This window comes from Myotis davidii, unplaced genomic scaffold (assembly GCF_000327345.1).
Source record: "Myotis davidii unplaced genomic scaffold, ASM32734v1 scaffold289, whole genome shotgun sequence".
Classification (NCBI taxonomy): Eukaryota; Metazoa; Chordata; class Mammalia; order Chiroptera; family Vespertilionidae; genus Myotis; species Myotis davidii.
Genome location: NW_006299717.1, coordinates 2,835,039 through 2,858,849, shown reverse-complemented (window position 1 = coordinate 2,858,849; position 23,811 = coordinate 2,835,039). Strand labels below are relative to the sequence as shown.

At 43.5% G+C, this 23,811-nt stretch overlaps 1 protein-coding gene across 1 annotated transcript in view; it reads left to right on the top strand.

Annotated features, from left to right (window-relative positions):
• Positions 1-7,241: 7,241 nt before the first annotated feature.
• Positions 7,242-23,811, top strand: part of LOC102757952 (TBC1 domain family member 22B) — a 42,605-nt gene continuing 26,035 nt past the window's right edge. The window contains exon 1 of the mRNA XM_015571882.1: positions 7,242-7,447. Coding sequence (XP_015427368.1) covers positions 7,392-7,447 — 56 coding nt within the window. The 5' untranslated portion in view covers positions 7,242-7,391. The remainder of the gene's footprint in view (positions 7,448-23,811) is intronic.

Here is a 23,811-nt window from a genome sequence, read left to right as displayed (position 1 = left end):
GGAGAGGGAGAGAGAGATAGAAACATCCATGATGAGAGAGAATCATGGATCAGCTGCCTCCTGCACGCCCCCCACCAGGGATGGAGCCCGAAACCCAGACATGTGCCCTTGACTGGAATCGAACCCAAGACCCTTCGGTCCACAGGCCGATGCTCTATCCGCTGAGCCAAACCGGTTAGGGCTGCTCCCTCTTTTCTTGTCCTCCTTGGACCAGCAGCCTCCCTTCCTCCTGTCCCCTCCTCCCCGCCAGAGTATGTTCTTCTCATGGTGAATAATAGGAATACAAGAGAATGAGTGGAAATGTGATGCCCCTTAAGGAACATCACTGTTGCTCACATTCCATTGGCCAGACGTCTGGTATGGAAATATAATCCGTCCCCCTTCATGTACTGCAAGGTCATGTGGCGAGAAGGAGTGAAAATGTGAGAAGAATAATCCAGTCTACCACAACTCTTCATCAGCTTCTGATTCCACCGAGCCATTTGGGTCAACAATAAACCAATTGCCAAATCAAACAGACAGTGTTCTGTTTGGGGTGTCTGTTAAAGCTGAAATTCCATTATATAGTACAGTAGGTGTTAAAAATTTGACAAATTAGTTTACCTGTTTTTACTTATGTGGACACATTTGTGTAATTCAAATTAAGTATGTATGAAAAGTTTAATTTCACAGAAAAGTTTTCCATATGTATTTACTGTAATTTTGAATTTTTGTTGAATAGGTCTAGTAAGTGGATGCATTCACCAGTCACAGAGAGTAAACAAGTGCACACAGCAGGGGTGGCTTAGCACATGTCGCAACATTGGGGACACATATTGAAACTGCTGCAGAGAATCACTCCACAAGACAACAGAACCAATTACTGTGCGATTCGGTGTTATCACGTGCTAATCATTCACTAAACACTGTTTACAAGCAGTGACTCCTCAATAAAGATGTATACTATAGTTGTAGATATGTAATATTTATGTATGCTGGTGAAATTACTACACTGCTTTTTCCAACATATGGCCTATTCACTAAAGTTTGTTAAAAACAATAGTGAATGAATAACAAAAAACCCTGTTAATTTAATTGTAAGCAAATCTTGTTAACAGCATTTAAAAATTAACAGGGTATTAATTTTCACATATGAAATACGGACCAGAAATTTTGTCCATTAAATCCAAAGTTTGTGAAATCAAGGTCTGCAGAATCAAGGGTGTGTACCTGGAATACAAAAATCTCAATAAAAGCTACTTGGATGGAAGTATTCATTTCTACTGATAGTCTGTCAATGGCCTGGTGAAGTGCTTTACTGAACTGAGGCTAACCTGGAGTGAAGTCATAACACTTTTTATACCCCTATATCGTCTCCAGGTGTTCCCCTTCTTTCATTTACCCAGTATCCTCCTCTTCTCTCTCCCTATCCTAATATCAAAATCTGCTCCTAGAGACTTCTTTTATCTCAAAGGAGCACAAAACCAAGAGATGGGAAACCTGGGTTCCTGGTCATCTTTATTGTTGACTAGCCTGATGGTCCTTGGGAAATTTCTTCCTCTCTGAGCTTTAGACTCCTCATTTGTAAAACCACCTTGAGTGTCCCTGCCAATTATTAAGGGCTCTGTAAGAATCTCTCTAGAAGGATGACACACAAGGAATTGCAACAGAGAAGGAAACATGGGTGGCTATGGGCCAGGGATGGAGGGAGACCAACTTTCTCTTTATATCTTATACTAGGGGCCCGGTGCACGAAATTCATGCACTGGGTGTGTCAAGACATTAGGCCTGGGCAGGGGACCCCCAGCTCCCCGCGATCTCCCGCTTTGCCCCTGTCCAGGCCTAAGGCGTCCGGCCCGGGCAGCGAAGACCCGCAGCTGCAGCGGCCCTGCAATCGTGGGCTCCGCTTTAGGCCCAGGCAAGGGACCCCTAGCTCCCGGGACTGCCAGCTTCGACTGTGCCCAGCTCCCATCGCTGGCTCCACCCCTACTTCCTGCTATCACTGGCCAGGGTGGCAAAGGCACCTGATTCTCTGATCTTGGCTCTTAGCTCCCCCCTGGGTTTCCAATCACTGTAAGTGGCAGGGGACTTCTTCCTGCTTTCCCTTTCACCTCCCTGCATTGTTCCTACATATGCAAATTAACTGCCATCTTTGTTGTCAGTTAACTGCCATCTGAGTTGGCAGTTAATTTGCATATAGCCCTGATTAGCTAATGAAAAGGGTAGCGTCGTACGCCAATTACCATTTTTCTCTTTTATTAGTGTAGATTAGTTTCCTAGAATGGCTACAACAAATTGCCACAAATTTGGTGGCATAAAACAACAGAAATTTGATCTCTCACAGTTCCGGAAGTAGGAATACCAAAATGAAAGTGTTGGCAGGATCATGGGTCCTGGTGGCTTCAGGCATTCCTTGGCTTGTGGCTTCATCACTCCCTCTGTCCTCATGGTCACATTGCCTCCTCCTCTTCTGTCTGTGTCTGCTCTCTTATAGGGACACTTATCATTGGATTTATGGTCCACTGAGTAAACCAGGATGATCTCTTATCAAAATTCTTAACTACCAGTATATCCGCAAAACCCCTTTCTCCAAATAAGGCAATATTCACATGTTTTAGGAATTTCGATGTGGACATATCTTATTTTGGGTGATCACCATTTAACCTACTATATACTTATTTGTATGTTTTGAATTAGTATCATGTACAAAGATATGAAAGAAAGGAAGGACAGTAGGAAGGAAAAAAGAAAGACTTATATGTGACAGAACAGGTACTGAAGTTCCTACTTTCCTGCCTCATGTTCAACCTGGCTTTGAAACAACTCCCCACCTTTTGCCCCAATTTTTATTTACTGTTGAAACCACGTTCTACGAAATGAAAATGGAACTCTCATCCCAAGCAGGTGGAAGAAGGAAGTAATAAAACCACTTTGAAAAACAAGTGGGTTCTATTTTGCAAAGTTTAATATATGTATGCATTCCAGACCAGCAATTCCACTCCTAACACATCAATATCCTAGAGAAACCTTTCTACTTGTCCACTTAGCCAGAGACATGGATACAAATGTTCATAGCAGCAGAGTTCACAGTAGCACGAAATGTGAAACAACTAAATGCCAATCGATAATAACATGGATAAACTGTGCTATTTAGAAAATGGAGTATTATACAGCAGTGAAAATGAGTGAACTATAGCTACACTCATTGACATGGATAAATCTCAACACCATAATGTTGGTTAAAAGAAACAAGCAACAGAAGAATAGATACAATATGATATCATTAATATAAACAATATATTATTTACAGTTATAAACATAGCTGAAAAAGCATAAAGAAAAACAAGAGGATGAGGACATCCAAGATATTGGCAAAGTAGGTGGAAGATACACTCACCTCCTCCCAGGACAAATCTGAAATTACAACTAAATTATAGAACAATCATTCTGAATAACCAACTGAAGATTAACTGAAGAGAGGTCTTATAACCAAGGATTTACAGAAGAAGCCACATTGAGACTGGTAAGAAGGGCAAAAAGGGCTGGCCCTGCTCCCACAGGCAGTGGCTGAGGTTCCAAAGTGACTGCACAGCCTGAAAAGCTGCAGGGGGTTCCCCCTGAGAAGTATGGGAGTCTCAAGATAGGCTCCTTAGCCCAGAGCACCAGAGTTAAGAAGCACCCACCTAACATCTGGCTGTGAAAACCAGCAAGGATTCTATCTGTCAGGGAGACAGAGGTTTGCTAGAGAAATAGGCACCTTTCTAAAGAGCCAACACACAAAATTTTGTTCAAAGCCTCCAGCAGATTGATTAGGGTTAAAACTTGGGGGATTGAGCCTGCAACTGAGGCATGTGCCCTTGACCAGAATCAAACCCAGGGTCCTTCAGTCTGCAGGCTAATGCTCTATCCACTGAACCAAACCAACCAGGGCACCTTAAAGCAAAACCTCTTATTAAGAAATATGCTTTAATTACAACCAAGTACACACAGAAACACATAGATACAAATGTATGTGTATATAAATTTGAAACAAACATTTTACAGAACTATTCCTATCCACATGCATGCAACAACACTCTGATCTTTTCTATTCCTGTCTATTCTATTTCATTGAAGGTACCAGCCTTTAAATTTCATACAATTCTCCAATAATTGACAACTTGCATTTTGAAAAAGGCTGCATTAGAGAAGGTTTTGTGCATGGTAATTGGAAAAGAATGTTAACTGAGCATTGTTTGAAATAAAAATAACTGGGCACAACAATTGAAGAATATTCACATACTGGAAAACTATATTGCATTTAAGTTGAGTAAACTAAAGCTTCATGTATCAACAGAATGCTGAGTGAAGAAAGCCAGTTGCTGAAGCATATGTACAGTGTGATGCTATTTTAAAGTTTCAAAACATGAAAAACATGTTGTTTATGGATATGCACATATGTCGTGAAAGTCTACAACATGCATGAGAATGTTAAGCACACAACTCAGGATCGTGGTTTCCACTAGAGAGAGGAGGGGAAGGGGATCAAGGAGAGGCAAAAAGGGACTTTCATTGTACCATAAGATTTTTTTTGTTTCTTAACCTTGTTTTTATATGTTATTTATTCTTTATTCTTTAGGGGTTGGCAAACTGCTACCTATGAGCCAAATCTGTTTTTGTATAGCCTATCAGCTATGAGTGGTTTTTACATTTTTTTAAAAAAATTATTGATTTTAAAGAGAGAGGACGGGGGAGGGAGAGAGAGATTAACTGATTTGTTGTTCCACTTATTTATGCATTCACTAGAGGCCTGGTGCATGAATTCGTGCATGAATTCGTGCATGGGTGGGGTCCAGCCATCCCGCCCCCGATAGATCAGGGCCTATGCAGGAGGTTGGCCTGCCAGCCCCGCCCGCTGGTCGAATTCCAAGCAGAGGAGGACATGGCTAATGCAAAGGTCTTGAGGTAGGAAAATGCTTGGAGTGTTTAAGGAACAGCAAAAAGACCAATAAGTGCGGTTGGAGCAGACAGATTAAACAAGGAAGAGAGTGGAACCTAATCACATAGTGTCTTTAAGGAGCTTGGATTTTATGCTATGTGTGATTTTATGTCATTTCAAGGTGTTGCACCTAGAGGAGTGATGTGATCTGAGAATTTAAAAGGCTCTCTCTGGCTGCTGTGTGGGGAATAGACTAAGTGGGCAGGAGTGGAAGCAGGGAGGCCTATAGGAGGCTGCTGTCAGGGTGTTGGTTGGTTTAGATTTGGGTGGTCATAGTGATGGTGAGAGAAGTCACAACAATCTCAACTTCCCTGATAAAGTCTATTTACTAAGTTACTGCTAGATGACTGGAATGATTTTTTAAATTCTTGGATGGGAAACTGGCTTAGATGTCGAAAACAAAGAAGAGGAATAATAGGGCTTCTTTGGTTGAACACTGTTAACAGTATCCCCAGAGAATCTGCGTTATTTAACATTTCATAAAACATTAAGAAAAGGGAATACTGTAAGGCATCTTTTGGTACACAAATTATACTCTGCTTTCCACATGTGAAATAGCAAGCCAACGGGGAGCTCTTCTGGAACATTTGCAAAGCTGTGTGAGGAGGCAGGAAGTGACAGGTGACTTGCCACATGGACAAGTGTAGGATAGCTCACGTGGTGGGAGATAGTTCTGACGACACCTTTGAGATAATGAACTCTGAACTGCCAGGTGCAACGGAGGAAAGGAATCTAGAAGTCGCTATAGATTATTCCTTCAAGACATCATCAGCTTTTGTAAAGCCCAGGAATAAAGACAAAACCCCTGCTTCAACAAAACCTCAGAAAACCCATCTTGGAGTTCAGGGTGTAGTGCTGGTACTGCATTGCAAGAAAAAGAACAGCTCAAGAAAGACAGCTAAAATGATGAAACGGTAAGATTAAAAGGATGAGTTTGTGTGTGTGTGTGTGTGTGTGTGTGTGTGTGTGTGTGTTTTAAAGGATTAAATGCCCATAAAAGGTAACTATCTGAGATGAGATGAAAGTCTATAAAAACATCTAAGGTCCAGAAAAAGTAAAAAAAAAAAAAAAAAAGCCCTTTTCATACAATCCCATGATGGTGAAATTAGGGGGCAAAAGAAGCTGGAAGAGGGGGGTAGAAAGAGGTTACTGGAGGGCATATAAGAGAAGGTCCTTTTTAGACAGGGGTCCTTAAGATCCTCCAACATATGACGGACACGTGGTAGCTGTCAGCAGCTGGAGGACAAGCCCCTCCGCAGTCCTTCGTTGGGACAGAAACTGCGCTGGCTGGCGTGTGCTTCCTGACCCCCCCCCCCCCCCCTTCCCCTCCCCCCCCCCCCCACTCTCCCCTGCTCCCCCTCATCCCTGGCCTACAACCACAGAAACGGGAAAAGAGCAAAAAACACAGTCACGGCATTCAAAGGACCCAAAATGCTAATATTAAATCTCATTCTGAGTCAAAACAAAACTGAAATGCAAGAGTGGAAGATTTATAACAGGTTAATAAGAGGAATTAAGTGTGTTTGGGGGAACACAGCCTTCATCTTTGTGATGCATGACATGGAGACAGATATACGGCGTCCTCGCAAGAAACGTCACTTGGTGGCCTGAACCGGCTGAATAAACTAAGAGCATTTCCCGAGTATTGATTGTCGGCATCTGGTTCTCACAGTCAGAAAGCAACAGTTACTGGTTGAAACAGGCAGTAGGTCATTCGAATGCCACTCAGGGCACAAGGCCTTCAAGAGCTTTCAACGAACAGAGACACTCACGGTCCAACCGTCACTCACGTGAACCGTTACCAACCTCGGGCTATCGATCCTTATGGGTCTTCCGTCACAGATTTCAAACAAACAAGCAAACAAACAAAAACAAACAAACACCCCATCCAACCAAACAAACAAAAAATCCCGGGTACAAAGGAAAAGGCAAAGAGGAGGCTAATAACCAGAGGTGTCGTTAGGTTTTAGGTCAAGGCTTATGTCTATAATACATGTGCCCTCTCTTTCCAAACATACTAGATGCAAGGACCTCATTCCCCTCAAAAAAAAGCAGCACCCCATTCTCCTGCCCTGGGTCCTTTACCTGCTTCTTCCCGGCTCCAGGGGTGAGAACTTTCAGCCCCGCCTCCCTGCTGGCCAAGCACCGCCTTCCCGTCCACCTGTGTGCCCAGCCCCTGACGTCACCGCTCGGCTTCACCGGCCTACAGGATTCTGGCTCCTGATTGGTTCGTCCGACCACCGCCCGGCAGCCCACCAATGGCAGCGGCGCTGGGTCGGGGGGTGCCCACATCCAAGATGGCGCCCCCAGGAGCAGGGAGCCGTTGACCGGCGGCGGGTAAGCGGCCTGGGTTGGCCCTCCGATTGCGGGATCCTGGGGGCATCTCGCCGGGGACCCCCTGGCCCGCCTAGAAGGCCTTCCCTGGGCCCGAGCAATGGCTGCCGAGAATAGCAAGCAGTTTTGGAAGAGGAGCGCCAAGCTGCCGGGGAGGTGAGCCCAGGACGCTGAGTGGAAGAGGAGGTCGGACAAACCCTTCCAGATCCCAAGCCCTCAATCCCGCGGGCCTGGGGCGCCTCCGACCCCGGGAGGCTGTTTTGGCCACCGGGGCGGGGGGAGCTGGAGTTGCTTGGTGGTGGCAGGGCAGCTGTCAGGCACCGGAGCCGGCCGCGGACTTTGGGGGTGGCTGGGGGCGGGAGCAGACCGGGTCTGGGGGCGGAGGGCGCGGGACGGGCTGCCCTCAGCCCAGAGGTGGCTGATCTGGGCGTGAAGGACGGTGGAGTTGGTGAGTAGTCAGTTTCCGTCCTGGGTCCGGAGGGCCATCCCCCCCTTTCCCATTAGGAATTATTGCAGGGTGACCCAAGAATCGAGGTTATTTCTTTGGCATTTTCTAAGGATTCGTTCAACCCCATGTGACTCCTTACCCCCATGCATATTGTGATGTTCTTTTTGTGCAAAATTTTTTTCATGCACTGAGTTTTTTCATTCTTCAGTTGTTTAGCTACTTCCTCCCACCCCCCCACCCCCACCCCCCTTTGGTGTGTGTTGAAATGCTTAGCAATTATACATCCATCAATCTGCAGTTGGTTTACAGTTTCAGTTTGCTTTGGGCAGAGTCCTGAGAAGTGTAAGGACAAGTGTATGTTTCAATTGTGAATGCAAGATTTCCACCAGCTACAGTCTACTTGGTGATGAAATTCATGTTGTGCCCCACCTGCCACCTTCCCTAATTGATTCTGGGATAATCCTTTGAAATGTGGCCTTTTTTAAAAAATATAGCAAAAGAGTAAAGAAGCTCAGTGGTGGCTATATAGCAGTCTTATTTTATTTAGGATCCTATTAGACATATGGAGAATGGAGTGGGAATCAGCTTTTAGTAATACAGTATTAAAATAATACAAAGGAATGCAGAGATAGCTTCAAATTAAAGTGCTGTGGAATTACAGTGTTCATATTACTAGTAATGCTAAAGACTTTTATGTGTTTTTTTTAATGTATTTTATTGATTTTTTTACAGAGAGGAAGGGAGAGAGATAGAGAGTTAGAAACATTGATGAGAGAGAAACATCTATTAGCTGCCTCCTGCACATCTACTGGGGATGTGCCCACAACCCAGGTACATGCCCTTGACCGGAATCAAACCTGGGACCTTTCAATCCGCAGGCCGAGGCTCTATCCACTGAGCCAAACTGGTTTCTGCGACTTTTATGTTTTTAGATAAACACCACTTCCTGCCAACTGATTCCTTTTCCTTCCTGATCTAGTGAGCTCTCCAGCCTCACTAACTGTTGTTCTCTGGGGTTTTCCATAGTGAGATCATTAAATTGTGACATCCTAAGGCTATCAGCAGCATCAATGGGAAAACTGTTAAATCGGGAAGTAGTATACGAGATGTGGGACATGGCATGCTATTTTGTGCCTATTGACTGCTAGTTGTTATTAACAGTCTTTTGTTTTCTGTATTTCCTCTTTTGGACTATACCAAGAGTCACCTTTTTCAAAGCACTACTTTTATAAGCTAGAAGGGGGGTGTCTCTTCAGTTTCTACAAGTTTCTGGCTTCCTTTTCATTTTAAAGAGGAATATAGAGGGAGAGGGGAGACCATTTGAGTTCAGAAAGACTTGGGGTATTATTTGGACTCTCTTACCTGTACAGTCAGGGACAGATGATTTGCTCAATCTCTCTAGGCCTCAGTTCCTTATCTATGAAAAGAGGATAAAAATACTTTCCTCAGGGTTACTGTGAGGACTAAATTAAACATCCTATTTGTAAAGAGCAGGGACAGTGTTTATTTAGCACATTAGAGTTGCTCAGTAAATACTAGTTATTACTATTACTGTTATTATCAGAGCAAGTAAACATTTAAAAGAATGTTTCCCAGATCCTTACCCCAGTACTAGGTAGTTATATTCATTGTATATCTTAAGGCATTAAAATGTTGCCACAATTCATAGTAGTTTTTAGTACTTGCTTGTTGAAGGGGAATTTTATTTAGTTGTGTGCTTTTAGCAAGGAAATCCCATGAGCCCCTGGTTGTGGGAGAAAACTACTTTGAGATAGTAAGTGCTTTGATTTAAGGAAAATATGAGGGCATTTTCTCAAGAATAGAATTTTTGCATTTGTACTCTTTCGGTCTGTGTGAAGAAAAACTTTCTCCTCGGTGGTGAAATGACATAGGTCGAGGTCCGTCCTAGAAGTGAAACTAGTTTACTCCTCTTTGCAAATTGAAAGGTAAAAATTCAGTGAAGACAGGTTACTTTCAGTTTCATTGATTAAGATCTGGCAACTTTAATGATAACAAATAGGAATTTTATTTAGTAAAATAGCCCAAGTTCACAATGAATTAAGCATCCTTTTTCAAAACAGATTTGCTAAGATATAATTCACATACCATAAAAATTCATGGATGGTTTTGTAAAACCATCATCACTAATTTCAGAACATTCTTGCCACCCAAAAAGAAACCCACTTTTCATACCCTTCCCACACCCCAACCCCCTGAACCCCTGCCCCTGGCAACTATGAATCTTTCTGTTTATCTATTCTGGACATTTCATATAAATGGAATAATGTAATAGACCTTTCTTGATTTATAGAGCATGTTTATTAAGCATGTTTTCAAGGCTCATCCTTTTTATGGCTAAATAATATTCCATAGTATGGATATATCTCATTTTGTTTACCCATTCATCAGTTAATGGACATTTGGGTTGTTTTCACTTTTTGGCTATTATGAATAATGCTATGAAATTCATGTGCACGTTTTTGTGTGGATGTATGTTTCTCTTTTAACACATTGTGGACCAGTAGTTTTATTGCGAGCTTTACCCAGTGGCCAGAGAAGTTTCTTTTTAAAAAAAATATATTTTATTGATTTTTTACAGAGAGGAAGGGAGAGGGATAGAGAGTTAGGAACATCAATGAGAGAGAAACATCGATCAGCTGCCTCCTGCACACTCCCCACCAGGGATGTGCCCACAACCTCAGGTACATGCCCTTTACCGGAATCGAACCTGGGACCTTTCAGTTCGCAGGCCGACGCTCTATCCACTGAGCCAAACCGGATAGGTCCAGATAAGTTTCTATTGAATGAGTACAAAATGTTTTAGATAAATGTTAAAGGCACACTTTAAAATTAAGTACCCATTGCATTTTGAATTTATTTATTACATGTTCTTATGAGCTAATATTTTTTAAAGTATGATTGGCCACAAGCCTTAGAACAGAAAACACGAGAATTCTCGTGATCCATCCACAATGTTTTAAGTATATGTAGGTGTCTTATGGTAACTTGATAGAATTAAACTTCTCTCTGTTTTATTTTAAATAAATATATATACATTTGTTTCAGAGAGAAAGGGAGTGGGAGAGAGAAACATCAATGATGAGAGAGAATCATTGATTGGCTGCCTCCTGCACACCCCCTACTGGGGATCAAGCCTGCAAACCAGTCATGTGCCCTTGACCGGAATTGAACTCAGGACCCTTCAGTTCGCAGGCCAACGCTCTCTCTACTGAGCCAAACCAGCTAGGGCCCACTTCATTTTTTAATTTTTTTAATCCTCACCTGAGATTATGCCTTTATTGATATGCCTTTATATGCCCTGACCAGGTATTGAACCTGCAACCTGGGTATGTGCCCTGACCTGTAATCAATCCGTAACCTTTTGGTGCAGGGGACAAATCTCCAACTAACTGAGTTAACTGAATCACCTGGCCACTTTTTTAAGTTCTCTGAGTTATTCATAAGAGCCCAGTGTACTTTTTTTTAATTATTATTCTTGATAGTTTTACAGATGTCTCCCATTTCCCCCTCTTCCCAGCCCTTACCCCACCTCCCAGGTCTTCACCACCCTATTGTCATGTCCTTGGAGCCCAGTGTTCTAAATATATCAAGTAGTCCTGGGAAGATAGGAGGCAGCATGTACTATGTGGAGGCTTACAGTTAGTAGATATATAAATCCTGGAGATCTAACACACACCATAGTGATTACAGTCAACAAAACTTTGAAGTTGCTAAGAGACTAGATCTTAATCGTTCTTGGCACAAAAAAGAAATGATCATTATGTGACATGGTAGAGGTGTTAGCTAACATCTTAGTGGTAATCAATTACAATATATAAATGTATCAAGCCAATACATTGTACATCTTAAACTCCCACAACATTTATGTCAAAAAAAAAAAAGAAGAAGAAAGAAAGAAATTACTGCCCAAGTTCAAATCCCAGCTCTGCTACTTTCTACCTGTGCTTAGTGTTCTCATCCGTAAAATGGGGATAAAGTATTTAACCCATAAGGCTATTATGAGGGTTAAATTAGGTAATGCATTAAAAGTACATAGGAAGTACTCAATAATATTAGCTGTTATGAAAATGACTAGAGGTCCGGTGCATGAAATTCATGCATGGGGTGGAGGGAGGGGGGTGTCCCTCAGCCCTGCCTGCACCCTCTCACAATCCAGTACCCCTCGGGTAGGGTCCCTAGGCCTGGCTGGTGATCAGGGCCTATTGGGGATTTTCTTCCCCAGCTGCCGGCAGCTGGCCCTGCCCCTGCCGCTGCCTGCCATCTATGCAGCGCTGCCCCTCTCCCACCCCTCACCCTCACCCCCACCACCTGTTGCTTCCTCTGCGGATGATAGGCGTGTGGTGTGATTGCTTGGCTGGCCTGGGCCTCCCTCTGCAGGGTGATTGCTAGCCGGCCTGCATACGGTCACAGTGTCACTGGCCAGTGGCCTGGGCCTCCCGCTGTGGGCCAATCATTTGCGGGGCTCCCCAATTGATTGCCCAGCAGAGGGAGGCCCTGCCCACCGGGCCAGGGCTCTGTGATCCATCGCTGTCCAGAGGGTGGCCTGGGCCTCCCTCTTTGGGGCGATCGATCATGGAGCCCCTCCATCGATTGTCCCACCACAGAAGGTGGACTGGGCCTCCCTCTGTGGGGCGATCGTGGAGCGATGGCAGGGCCCCCTGACCAATCGCATCGCACCTGCCTTGGCTGGCCTCGCGCCAATATGTGTCACAGCGTGGTCGTCGGATGGTTGTTCTGCTGTTCGGTTGTTTGGCCAGTTTGCATATTATGTTTTTATTATTATAGGTAGTTGTAATCACAGTATGTCCTCTTTTTATTTGTTTTCCCCCTTGCTCTAGTTTCTGAAGCTGGAATTGAAAACCTTTGATCAGTAGTGTATCCGGAGCCCCCGGTGAATCCCAGATGGGAAAACCCCCAACCTCTTGTTAGTTAGGTAGAGGGTTCATAGAGGCACCAAGAAGCCTATTGTGGGACAGTTGTGGTGTCAGGTGTTCTTTAGCCATGAGGAGTGTGCTTTTGAGCAGAAGTTCTCGAACTTTAGTGAGTCCCCAGGAGAGCTTGTTAAAACACAGATTGCCAGGCCTCACTTCCAGAGTTTCAGATTCAGAGGTTGTAAGGGGGGGACCTGAGAAGTTGAGCTTCCCAAGTGAGACTGCTGCTGCTGATCTGGGAGCTGCACTTAAGAACCCCTGAGAAAAGAGTCCTGAATTGAGTGAAAGAAACCTGAGTTCTAGTGCTGAAAGCTTTTGCCATATGGATCTTGAACAATTAACGCATCTCACACTTAACATGCCCAAACAGAACTCGATTTCCACATGTGCCCACAAAGCTATTCTCTCCCCGGCCCCCAACTACTCTTTCCATCTCACTTAATGGTCCCAACATTCACCAAATTCCTCAGACCAAAAATCCTAATGTCTTTATTCTATTTTTCTTTCCCTCTCTGCCACATCCAACTAATCAGCAAATCCTGTTGGCTCTTCAGATATATGCGAATCTGAGTAGTTCTCACCACTTCTACCCCTGCTGCCATGGGTCAATCTGAGTCCTCTCTTGCCTGGACTATTGCTGTAGCCTCCTAGTTGGTTTTCCTGATTCTCTTCTGGCTCTCTACACACCTCTCATTTACAGTTAGAATAAAATCCAAATTCTCTGAGTCTTCCAGGTACTTTGTAGTTGGAAAAATAGGCCAAGTTATGGACTTGGATCTTTATCCCAAGAGCAGTGGGATGCTATTAGAAGGTTGATGGGGGCTGAGGCACAATCAGATTTGCATTTATAAAACTATCATTCCGGGTGCCCTGAGAAAAATGGCTTGGACCAGTTTTCCAACAGTGAGGGGTGGGGACACACGGTTGCTGTCTTGGGTGGGTTAAGTCTGTGTTGTATTGAAATACAGGATGTTTAGCATCTCTGGCCCTTGTCCACTGAACATCAGGAAGGCCCAGCAGTTATTAGGACAATTACCCTTCGCACATGCGCTTACACATTTCCAAACACGTGAGTCCCCCCACCCCCTGACTCTTCCACCCACTACTGCACCTCTGTTGGGAATCAGAGTGAATATAGTTAGGGAGCTACTGCAGTCAGTAAAGGGAGAGGCTTAGACTAGGGCAGTGGTCAGAAAACTGCAGCTCGTGACCCACACGTGGCTCTTTGGCCCCTTGAGTGTGGCTCTTCCACAAAATTCCGGCTTCTGCACATGGGCCACGAAGTTTCAATCGCACTGTATGTGCGCGCGATTGTCCACGAAGTTTCAATCGCACTGTACATGCCCGCAATTGAACACGTGGTATTTTGTGGAAGAGCCAACCAAGGGGCCAAAGAGCCGCATGTGGCTCGCGAGCCGCAGTTTGCTGACCACTGGACTAGGGCAATGGTGAGTAGAGGTCAAAATTGAAAATACCTACTTGTAGCCTTGGTAAATCGCTGGATTTGGGGAGTGAGGGAAAAGGAGGGACCAAGGAGGTGTCACTCCCAGGTTTCTGGCTTAGGTAATCTGGTAAGATTTGGCTTAGAGAAAAAGCCAAATTTTAGGGCAAATTTAAATTTAAAACTCCATGCTTTTAATTTTCTTCTTTATGAAATGAAAGGTTTGGATTAAGTGAGCTCTAAGGCCCTTACCAGTTCTGAAGTTGAGTGGTAAGTTTTAACTTACCAATTCCAACTCATGTGTCTCCACTCACACCCAGCACGATTCATAGGTAAGAGTGGGTGAAGTGGGGGGTGCTGGTGGTGGGCGTTTGTCTTTTAAAGTAGTGACTTGCTGGCGCTGCTGAACATCTGAGTGTCATGAAATTTTAGCATTGACTCTGAAGACCACAGCCGGTGAGGAAGCTGAGGCCAGAGAGGGGTGGTGGCGTGCCACAAATCACACTGCAGATTTCTTGACACCTGGTTCATGCTCTCTCTACTACTGCTTCCCCTTCCGCCTCCCTCCATCTCGGCTAAGATTAAGACACCCTCTGTCAAAGCACCTCAACCTATCAAGGGTGTGGACTTCCAGTGAGTAGATTCGGATGAGACTTGGAACTAGTGTGAGCCAGAGCCTGGCTCATATCCCATATTCTTATTTCCAATCTTTCTGGGACGGGCTTCTTCCTCTTTTTAAGCAGAAGTGTTTGTTGCGGAGCATTGTCCCATACACCAAAAGGTTGCAAGTTCGATTCTTGGTCGGGGGCACATACCTAGGTTTCGGGTTTGATACCCGGTTGGTGTGTGCCCTCTCTAGTTCCTCCTTCCTCTCTGTTGGTTCTTAATCAATTAAAAAACTACAACATACCCTTAGGTGAGGATTTTTAAAAATGTGTTTGGCCCTGGCCAGTGTTTCTCAGTGAATAGAGCACCGAAGGGTTGCAGGTTCAATTCCCGGTCAAGGGCACGTACCTGGATTACAGGTTTAGTCCCGGCCCTCACATCAGTGTCTGTTTCTTTCCCTCTCCCTCGCCCCCCCCACCACACACACCACCCTCCTTCCCTTTCACTCCCTAAAAATCCCCAAAAAAAAAAAAAAAAAAAAAAAGTGTTTGTTAAAGTCAAAGAACTATTTTTAGCGTTAAATGAAGTTGAGAAAAGTTCTAGTCACTTTAATTATGTAGGAGCCTTCTCTATCATTTGGTCATTTTTTCATAATCTGATAGTAGACTCGGTTAATGGTCTAAGCCTATTTGGGCAGGCACATTACAACCTGTCCTTAGCCTAGATATGTTTTACTAATAAAGTAAGTGAAGATACTAAATTATCACTGAAACAGTGTAGATCCCCCTTTCTGGAAGACTTGGATCGAGTGAGTGTGTGAACCTGAATCAGGAGCCAACACTTGGTTTCAAATTGGATAGTTCTATTCCCATATTTGCTTTAACTCATTTGTTAGTTCTAGCAAACACCTGTTGATTTTTCCTACCAAGTTTTTGCACTGTTCCAACTACCTAAACCAGGTAGGCCAGTACATTCTGTGGTGTTGGTTTTATTAAAGGGATTGAGGGAGTTTTGACAGGGATTTTTGCTCTTTTGTCTCCGTTGCAGCATATCTTGTGGCGTTCTTTGCTCTGCCTAGCCAGTGTGGTTTCTCTGAGATGTGACGTGTTTGCTTCTAGTTTTTAGGTCTAGCTTAAAACAGAGGCCTGGGTTTTGTCGAGTTCCAACCTTCACTCATTAAGTTCTGTTAAGTGCCTGCTGGTGTGTCGCCCTCTGCCCAGTGATGAGAGAGGACAAAGACATGCACCACCACTGCTCTTTAGAAGCTGAAAATCGGCTTGGCATATGGCTTCCCCTGTGAGGATGCTGTGTATTAGTGCCTTTCCGGTTTTCCCACTAAGCATGTGTTACTTTTGGAATCAGAAAAATTTAAAAGTGGGGCTGGGTGAAAACGCATTGCTGAGTGAGAAAAGCCAGCTGTAGAACAATACATACAGTGTGCAATCTTCTATGTGAAGTTTTAAAGCATAAGAAGTGTTATATGTTGTTTATGGACACATGAATATATGTCAGAGTGTAAAAACAGACGGGGAGGATTTCATACCCACTTTAGGATAGTGGTTATCTCATGGGGAGAAAGGGAAACGGGACTGGGGACTGCCATTGGGACTTTAGTAGTATCTCTCTGATGCTTTAATTTAAAAAAAAAAAGTGCCCTAACCGGTCTGGCTCAGTGGATAGAGCGTTGGCCTGCGGACCCAAGGGTCCCGGGTTCGATTCCGGTCAAGGGCATGTACCTTGGTTTCGGGCACATCCCCAGTAGGGAGTGTGCAGGAGGCAGCTGATGGATGTTTCTCTCTCATCGATGTTTCTAACTCTCTATCCCTCTACCTTCCTCTCTGTAAAAAATCAATAAAATATATTTTTTTTAAAAAGTAAGAAAGAAAGAAATGTGGCCCTGGCCAGTGTTGCTAAGTTGGTTGAGCATTGTCCCATGCACCGAGAGGTTGTAGGTTCAATTCCTGTCAGGGCACATGCGTGGGTTGCAGGCTTGATTCCTAGTAGGGGGTGTGCAGGAGGCAGCCACTTGATGTTTCTCTCTCTCCCTCTCCCTTCTTATCTCTCTAAAATCAATAAAAAAATTTTTAATTTTATTGATTTTTAGAGAGAGAGGAAGGAAGAGGAAAAGAGAGAAACATAAAACAAATATCACATCATCTCATATGTGATGAGAGTAAAACATCCCTCAGCCGCCTCCTGCACACCCCCTACTGGGGATCAAGCCCACCACCCAGGCACGTGCCCTGAGGGAGTCAAACCAGAACAATGCACAGGCCAACACCCAAACAACTGAGCCACATCGGCCAGGGCTAAAAACATATTTATAAATAAATAAATAAATAAATAAATAAATAAATAAATGTGTATTTCTTCTCCTGAAAGATGAGATGAACACTGAAAAGAAATGTGACAAATGTTAACCTTTGTTAAATCATAGTAATGGTTCATAGATGTGTGTTATAGCTTTCTCTGTATTTTTATTTGTGTTTGAAAATGTGAATTATATGGTTTTTATACTTTGTGGAGCATTTTTTTTAAGTTTGTGTTGGGGAGATCAGACAGCTAGTGATGAAATTAAGTAATATTTAAAGTAGGATTTATGATTGAGAGTCAAGATAAGTCATATATACAGTGTGCTGCCATTTGTAGTTTTCTCTTTTTAAAATATATTTTTATTGATTTCAGAGAGGAAGGGAGAGGGAGAGATAGAAAATCAACAATAATACACACACACACACACACAGAGACACACACACACACACACACTGCCCTGGCTGGTTTGGCTCAATGGATAGGGTGTCAGCCCACGGACTGAAGGGTCCTGGGTTAGATTCTGGTCAAGGGCATGTACCTCGGTTATAGGCTTGATCCCTGGCCCCAGTCAGGATGTGTGCAGGAGGCAATCAATCAGTGTGTCTCTCCTACATTGGTTCTTCTCTCTCTCCCCTCCCTTTCACTCTCTCTAAAAATCAATGGAAAAATATCCTCAGGTGAGGATTAACCAAAAAAAAAAGAAACAAATGATGAGAGAGAATCATCGATTGGCTGCCTCCTGCATGCCCCCTACTGGGGATCAAGCCCGCAACCTGGACATATGCCCTGACTAGGAATCGAACAGTGACCTCCTGGTTCATAGATTAACATTCAACCACTGAGCCATGCCAGCCAGGCTCATTTATCTAGTTTTTAAAACATGCAAAAGATACTATACATAGAATATAAAAGTGTAAAAACAAAAACTGAGGCTGAAAAAAGCCAGATTCAATAAAATGGCTTCCTAGGAAGGAAGGGAAAGGCTTTAAGTCTATAATGTCTTATTTCTTATGTAGGTGTTGAACATAAAGAGCCTTGTATTAGGATCTAAATCTAGTTTCTTTTTAAAATAGTTTATTTTTTCCATTAATCTATATATGCCTGCTCTTGTGCATTTACAATAGCTAAGATCTGGAAACAGCCCAAGTATAAATGAATGGATAAAAAACTGTGGTACATTTACATAGTGGAATACTATACAGCTCTAAAAAAGAAGGATCTATTACCCTTTGAAACAGCATGGAGAGACCTGGAGAGTATTATGCTAAGTAAAAAAAGCCAGTCAGAAAAAGACAAATATCACATGATCTCACTTATATGTGGAATCTAATGAATACAGTAAATGGACAAATAAAATAGAACCAGAGGCATGGAAACATGGAACAGACTGACGAATCTCAGAGGGAAGAAGGGTGGAGGGACAGGAGGAGATTAACCATAGAACTTATGTGCATATATGCATTGCCCATGAACACAGACAATAAGGTGGTAAAAGGCCTGGGGCGGGGCAGGAACCAGGTGGTGGGAGATAAGGGGGAGAAAAAAAGGGGGGAACATCTGTAATACTCTCAACAATAAAATTTTTATTTTTAAAAAGCAGTATAAGCCCTGATTTATGTATTTAGGGAACCAGAGAAAGCATGGGTTATTGGATGCTGGTGTAGGGTCAGAGAACGTCTCCTGGTCAGGGGAGTTGGAGGCACTGTGGAATTTGAAGGGAATGTTTCAGTATGGATACAATTTTGAAAAGGGAATAGGGAGAAGAGCCTGATTTAGTAACTTAGGTATGTTTGGAAGGCAGAGTGGAGACCAGCCTGCTCTAGAGTTGAGTTTGGATTTGGGAGAAGGGATGGTACAGGTGAATTATAAATGCCAGGCTTTTAGTCTGTCTTAATTTAATCTTTGTGATCACCTCAGTTTCTTTTTCTTTTCTAATTTCTTGCCTGTCCTTTTTGAGATTAAATAAACGAATTAATTATACAAAATGTTTGAGGTGTAACACTGTTTGGTTCAAGAATATGTTAACAGATTTCGTTTGGGCTCTGATACCTTTGCTGATAAAGTCTGTCATCAATCATAGCCTTTCTGCCTGTGCCAGCACATTGGGCTGACATGTTTAAAAAACAGCCCACTATGATTTTAAATTCCTTTTCAGCATAGTAATTGATGGTCTTTGGCCTGTAAACCTGTGCAATAGAGATTGCTTTTTTCTGCATAGATTACTGGCAACTGGTAGTACTCTTTTTAGGAGAGGATCTAAGGATCTGAAAATAAGGGGTCTTTTTTTTCTACCCAGTCACCTAACCTAACTGGCCTGTTGACATTTTCTTGAAATTTATCCTCCGATCTTTATATTGTACTTCAAAGAGGCTCGTGAACTTGGAGAGTTCAAGTGTACTCCTCTTAGAGTATTTGCAAATGTTAAAATACAAATCAGTGGCTCTTGTAGTGTTTTTGTTTGTTTTAATTTTTGTTTTGTCTACGCCTTTTCTCTGTAAGCCAAACTTTCACATTATTCTTTGATCCCTCTTATTTTCTCTCTCCTTTTGCTCTGCCTAAGAAACTGTAAACACATTAAAGTTGTATTGTTTATATTTCTGTAGTAGTATATGAAATGGTTGTTTATAGACTACTTAATAACTGTCCAGAAAAGTTTAGGAGAAGAGATTTATATAGTTAAAAAGGTAGGGAATCCTATCTAATAATAGACAAACATGGTAATTGACCATACCTTTGGTTAATTACCCTGCCTCCCGTTGGTTAATCAGTGCACTATGCAAATTAATAGCCAACAAAGATGGTGGCTAATTTGCATACTGCAGGCAGGGCGGGACACCAGGAGCTGCCATCCAGGCCCCAGTGTGTGATCCCAGGAACCGCCGGAAAGCCAGGCCGCAGGCAAGGCGACCCCCGGGACCCAGGAGCCGCCTTGCCTGTGGCCGTGGTAATGATCAGAAAGCTGGGCCGCAGGCAAGGCAGTCCCTTGGGACCCAGGAGCTGCCTTGCCTGCGGCCCGTGATTGTGATTGTGATCGGAAAGCCAGACCGCAGGCAAGGCGGCCCCCTGAAACCCCCTGGAACCCAGGAGCCCGTCGGTGAGGTCTGCAGGTGAAGCAGCGATCAGGCTATGAGGGGGAGGGGAAAGAAGGCCTAGTGCACGAATCTTCGTGCAACGGGCCTCTAGTCCTATATAATAAAAGCCTAATATGCCACGTGTCTGGTCATCCAGTTGGCCATTCAACCAATCAAAGCATAATATGCTAATGATATGCTAAGGCCGCTCAACCACTCACTATGACGTGCACTGACCACCAGGGGGCAGACAGTTGGCCGGTTGACTAGTCATTATTACCTGCACTGACCACCAGGGGGCAGACACTTCTACTGGTAGATTAGCTTGCTGCTCTAGTCTGGTGATCAGGACTGAGCAAGACTGGCAGACACGCCCTGGAGCCCTCCTGTGGTCCCTCCCCGGCTGGCCAACCTCCCGTGTCCCTCCCCTGCCCTGATCGTGCACCTGTGGGGTCCCTTGGCTTGGTTGCACCCTCTCGCAATCTGGGCTGAGGGACTCCCCTCCCCTACCTCCTACCCCCAGTGAGTGAATTTTGTGCATCGGGCCTCCAGTGTATTCATAACTAAAGATTTGTACACAAGAACATTCCCTCTGGAATCTTAGTAGAAATCAATATGAAAATGATTGAGTTGGCTACATTTTTATTTAAAAGCAATTAGGATCACATCAGTGATGTCAAATAAGGTACCTGGTAAACTTGTTCTATTTTCTAAATGTTGGGTAAGGAATAAATTACAAAAATGGGAGGTAGATAGAAAACCATTTCTTGGGCCCTGAGTGTGTGCTGGGTAGCATTTTAACATTTGCAAATCAACCTCACTACCTGCTAGTATTATCACCCGCCAGGAATTGTGTTAAAAGGGCTTTTTGCACATTGTCCCATTTAAATCTCCCAATCCTTTTAAGATTGCTTAATTTATTTCTTAAAAAGGTGATACATGTAAATGATACTAATTCAGAAAGGTACAAAAAGGTTTGCAGTAAAAACTAAATCTCTTTGCCGCTGGGTCCTCCAGTCATCCAGTTCCTTTCCAAACTACTTGCTACTGCTGTCTTGTGTATTCTTTCAGAGATACGTTGTAAGTACATAGACCTAATTCTATGTGAGTATGTGGATATGCTTTATGTTAAAGTTTTTTTTACAAAAACGGTGACATGGCCTGGCAGTGTTGCTCAGTGGTTGAACATTGACCTATAACCAGGAGGTCATGGTTGGATTCCCAGTCAGGGCACATGCCCGGGTTGTGAGCTTGATCCCCAGTAGGGAATATGCAAGAAGCAGCTGATTAATGATTCTCTCCCTCTCCCTGACTCTCTAAAAATCAATTAAAAAATATTCAAATAAACAAACAAAAATGGTGGCATGTCCTGGCCTGCTGGTTCAGTAGTCCTGTACACCAAAAGGTTCCAGGTTCGATTCCAGGTTGGGGTGAGTACGGGAAGCAGCCAACCAATGTTTCTCTCTCATATTGATGTTTCCTTCTCTCTCTCTCTCTCTCCCCACCCTCTAAAAGTCAATAAAATCATATTCTTGGGTGAGGATTTAAAAAACAAACAGTGGCATATTATGCATACAGTTCTGCATCTTTTTTCAATGAATGTTTTAGAGCAGCAGTTCTTAACCTGGGGGTCGCGACCCCTTTGGGGGTAGAATGACCCTTTCACAGGGGTCGCCTAAGACCATCCTGCATATCAGATATTTACATTACGATTCATAACAGTAGCAACAGTAGTTATGAAGTAGCAATGAAAATAATTTTACGGTTGGGGGTCACCACAACATGAGGAACTATACTATATTAAAGGGTCGCGGCATTAGGAAGGTTGAGAACCACTGCTCTAGGTCCATCCATGCTGTTGCAAATGGTAAGATTTCATTTGTTTTTATGGCAGAGTAATATTCCATTGTATATGTGTACCATAACTTTTTTTTCAAATATATTTTATTGATTTTTTACAGAGAGGAAAGAAGAGGGATAGAGAGTTAGAAACATCGATGAGAGAGAAACATCGATCAGCTGCCTCCTGCACATCTCCTACTGGGGATGTGCCCGCAACCCAGGTACATGCCCTTGACCGGAATCGAACCTGGGACCTTTCAGTCCGCAGGCCGACGCTCTATCCACTGAGCCAAACCGGTTTTGGCGTGTACCATAACTTTTTTATCCACTCATCTATTGATGGGCACTTGGATTGCTTTCATATCTTGTCTATTGTAAATAACGCTGCAATGCATATATCTTTTGTATATATTTTTTCCATTGATTTTTAGAGAGAATAGAAGGGAGGGGGGAGAGAGAGAGAGAAACATTGATGTGAAAGAGACACATCAATTGGTTGCCTCCTGCACATGCCCCAACCAGTGCCAGGGATTGAACCTGCAACCCAAGTACATGCCCTTGACCGGGAATCAAACCCAAGACCCTTTGGTGGCCAGCACTCTACCACTGACCCACACTGGTAATCTTTTTGAATTAGTGTTTTGGGTTTCTTTATATGTATACCCAGAAGTGGAATCACTGGGTCATAAGGCAGTTCCATTTTTAATTTATTGAGGAAACTCCATACTGTTTCCCACAGTGGCTGCACCAATCTACATTCCCATCAACAGTGCCTAAGGGTTCCCTTTTCTCCACATCTTCGACAACACTTGTTTGTTGATTTATTGGTGTCAGCCATTCTGACAGGTGTGAGGTGATATCTGATTATGACTTTGATTTGCATTTCTCTGATGATAGTAACATTGAGCATCTTTCCTGTCTATTGGACATCTGCATGTCTCTTTGGAGAAGTACCTGTTCAAGTCCTCTACCCATTTTTTTGTTGTTAATATATTTTTATTGATTTCAGAGAAGAAGGGAGAGGGAGAGAGAGATAGAAACATTAATGATGAGAATCATTGATTGGCTGCCTCCTGCATGCCCCCCACTGAGAATTGAGCCCACAACCCATGCATGTGCCCTGACTGGCAGTTGAAACCTGACCTCCTGGTTCACAGGTCGACATTCAACCACTGACCCATGCCTGCTGGAACTCTGCCCATTTTTTAAAAATATATGTTTTATTGATTTTAGAGAGGAAGGGAGAGGGAGAGAGCGATAGAAACATCAATGATGAGAGAGAATCATTGATTGGCTGCCTCCTACACGCCCCCTACTGGGGATCGAGCCCGCAGCCCAGGCATGTGCCCTTGGCTGGAATCGAACCTGGGACCCTTCAGTGTGCAGGCCGACGCTTTATCCATTGAGCCAAACCAGCTAGGGCTGCCCATTTTTTAATTGGGTTGTTTGGTATTTTTGTTACATTCTCTTCTGCAACCATAAAACCTCAAATTTAAGATTTAGTCTTAAGGTTAAATTAATTAAATGCTTTCCACTAGTCGTTTTGCCATAGTTTCTACATTTATCTCATTTTCCGGAAGCCGGTCCATCCTTGCTGCTTGACACAGTTGCTGCAGCATATGTTTCAAGGGACCTGGCGTATATAGCATACTGTTCTTAATATGTTTGCTCCCCTTAGTGCTGTGTGTTTTAACCAAGGTCACCTCTCCGAGAAAGGTTGTTTCCCCAGGTAGGGATTTTCCCCTGAAGTCAGGGAGGGGATGAAACTCCTTAACTAAGTGCCAGGCGGGTAGTTAATCACTTTAACTACAAACAATCACGCTTAAGCTACATAATCTTTACTCGCT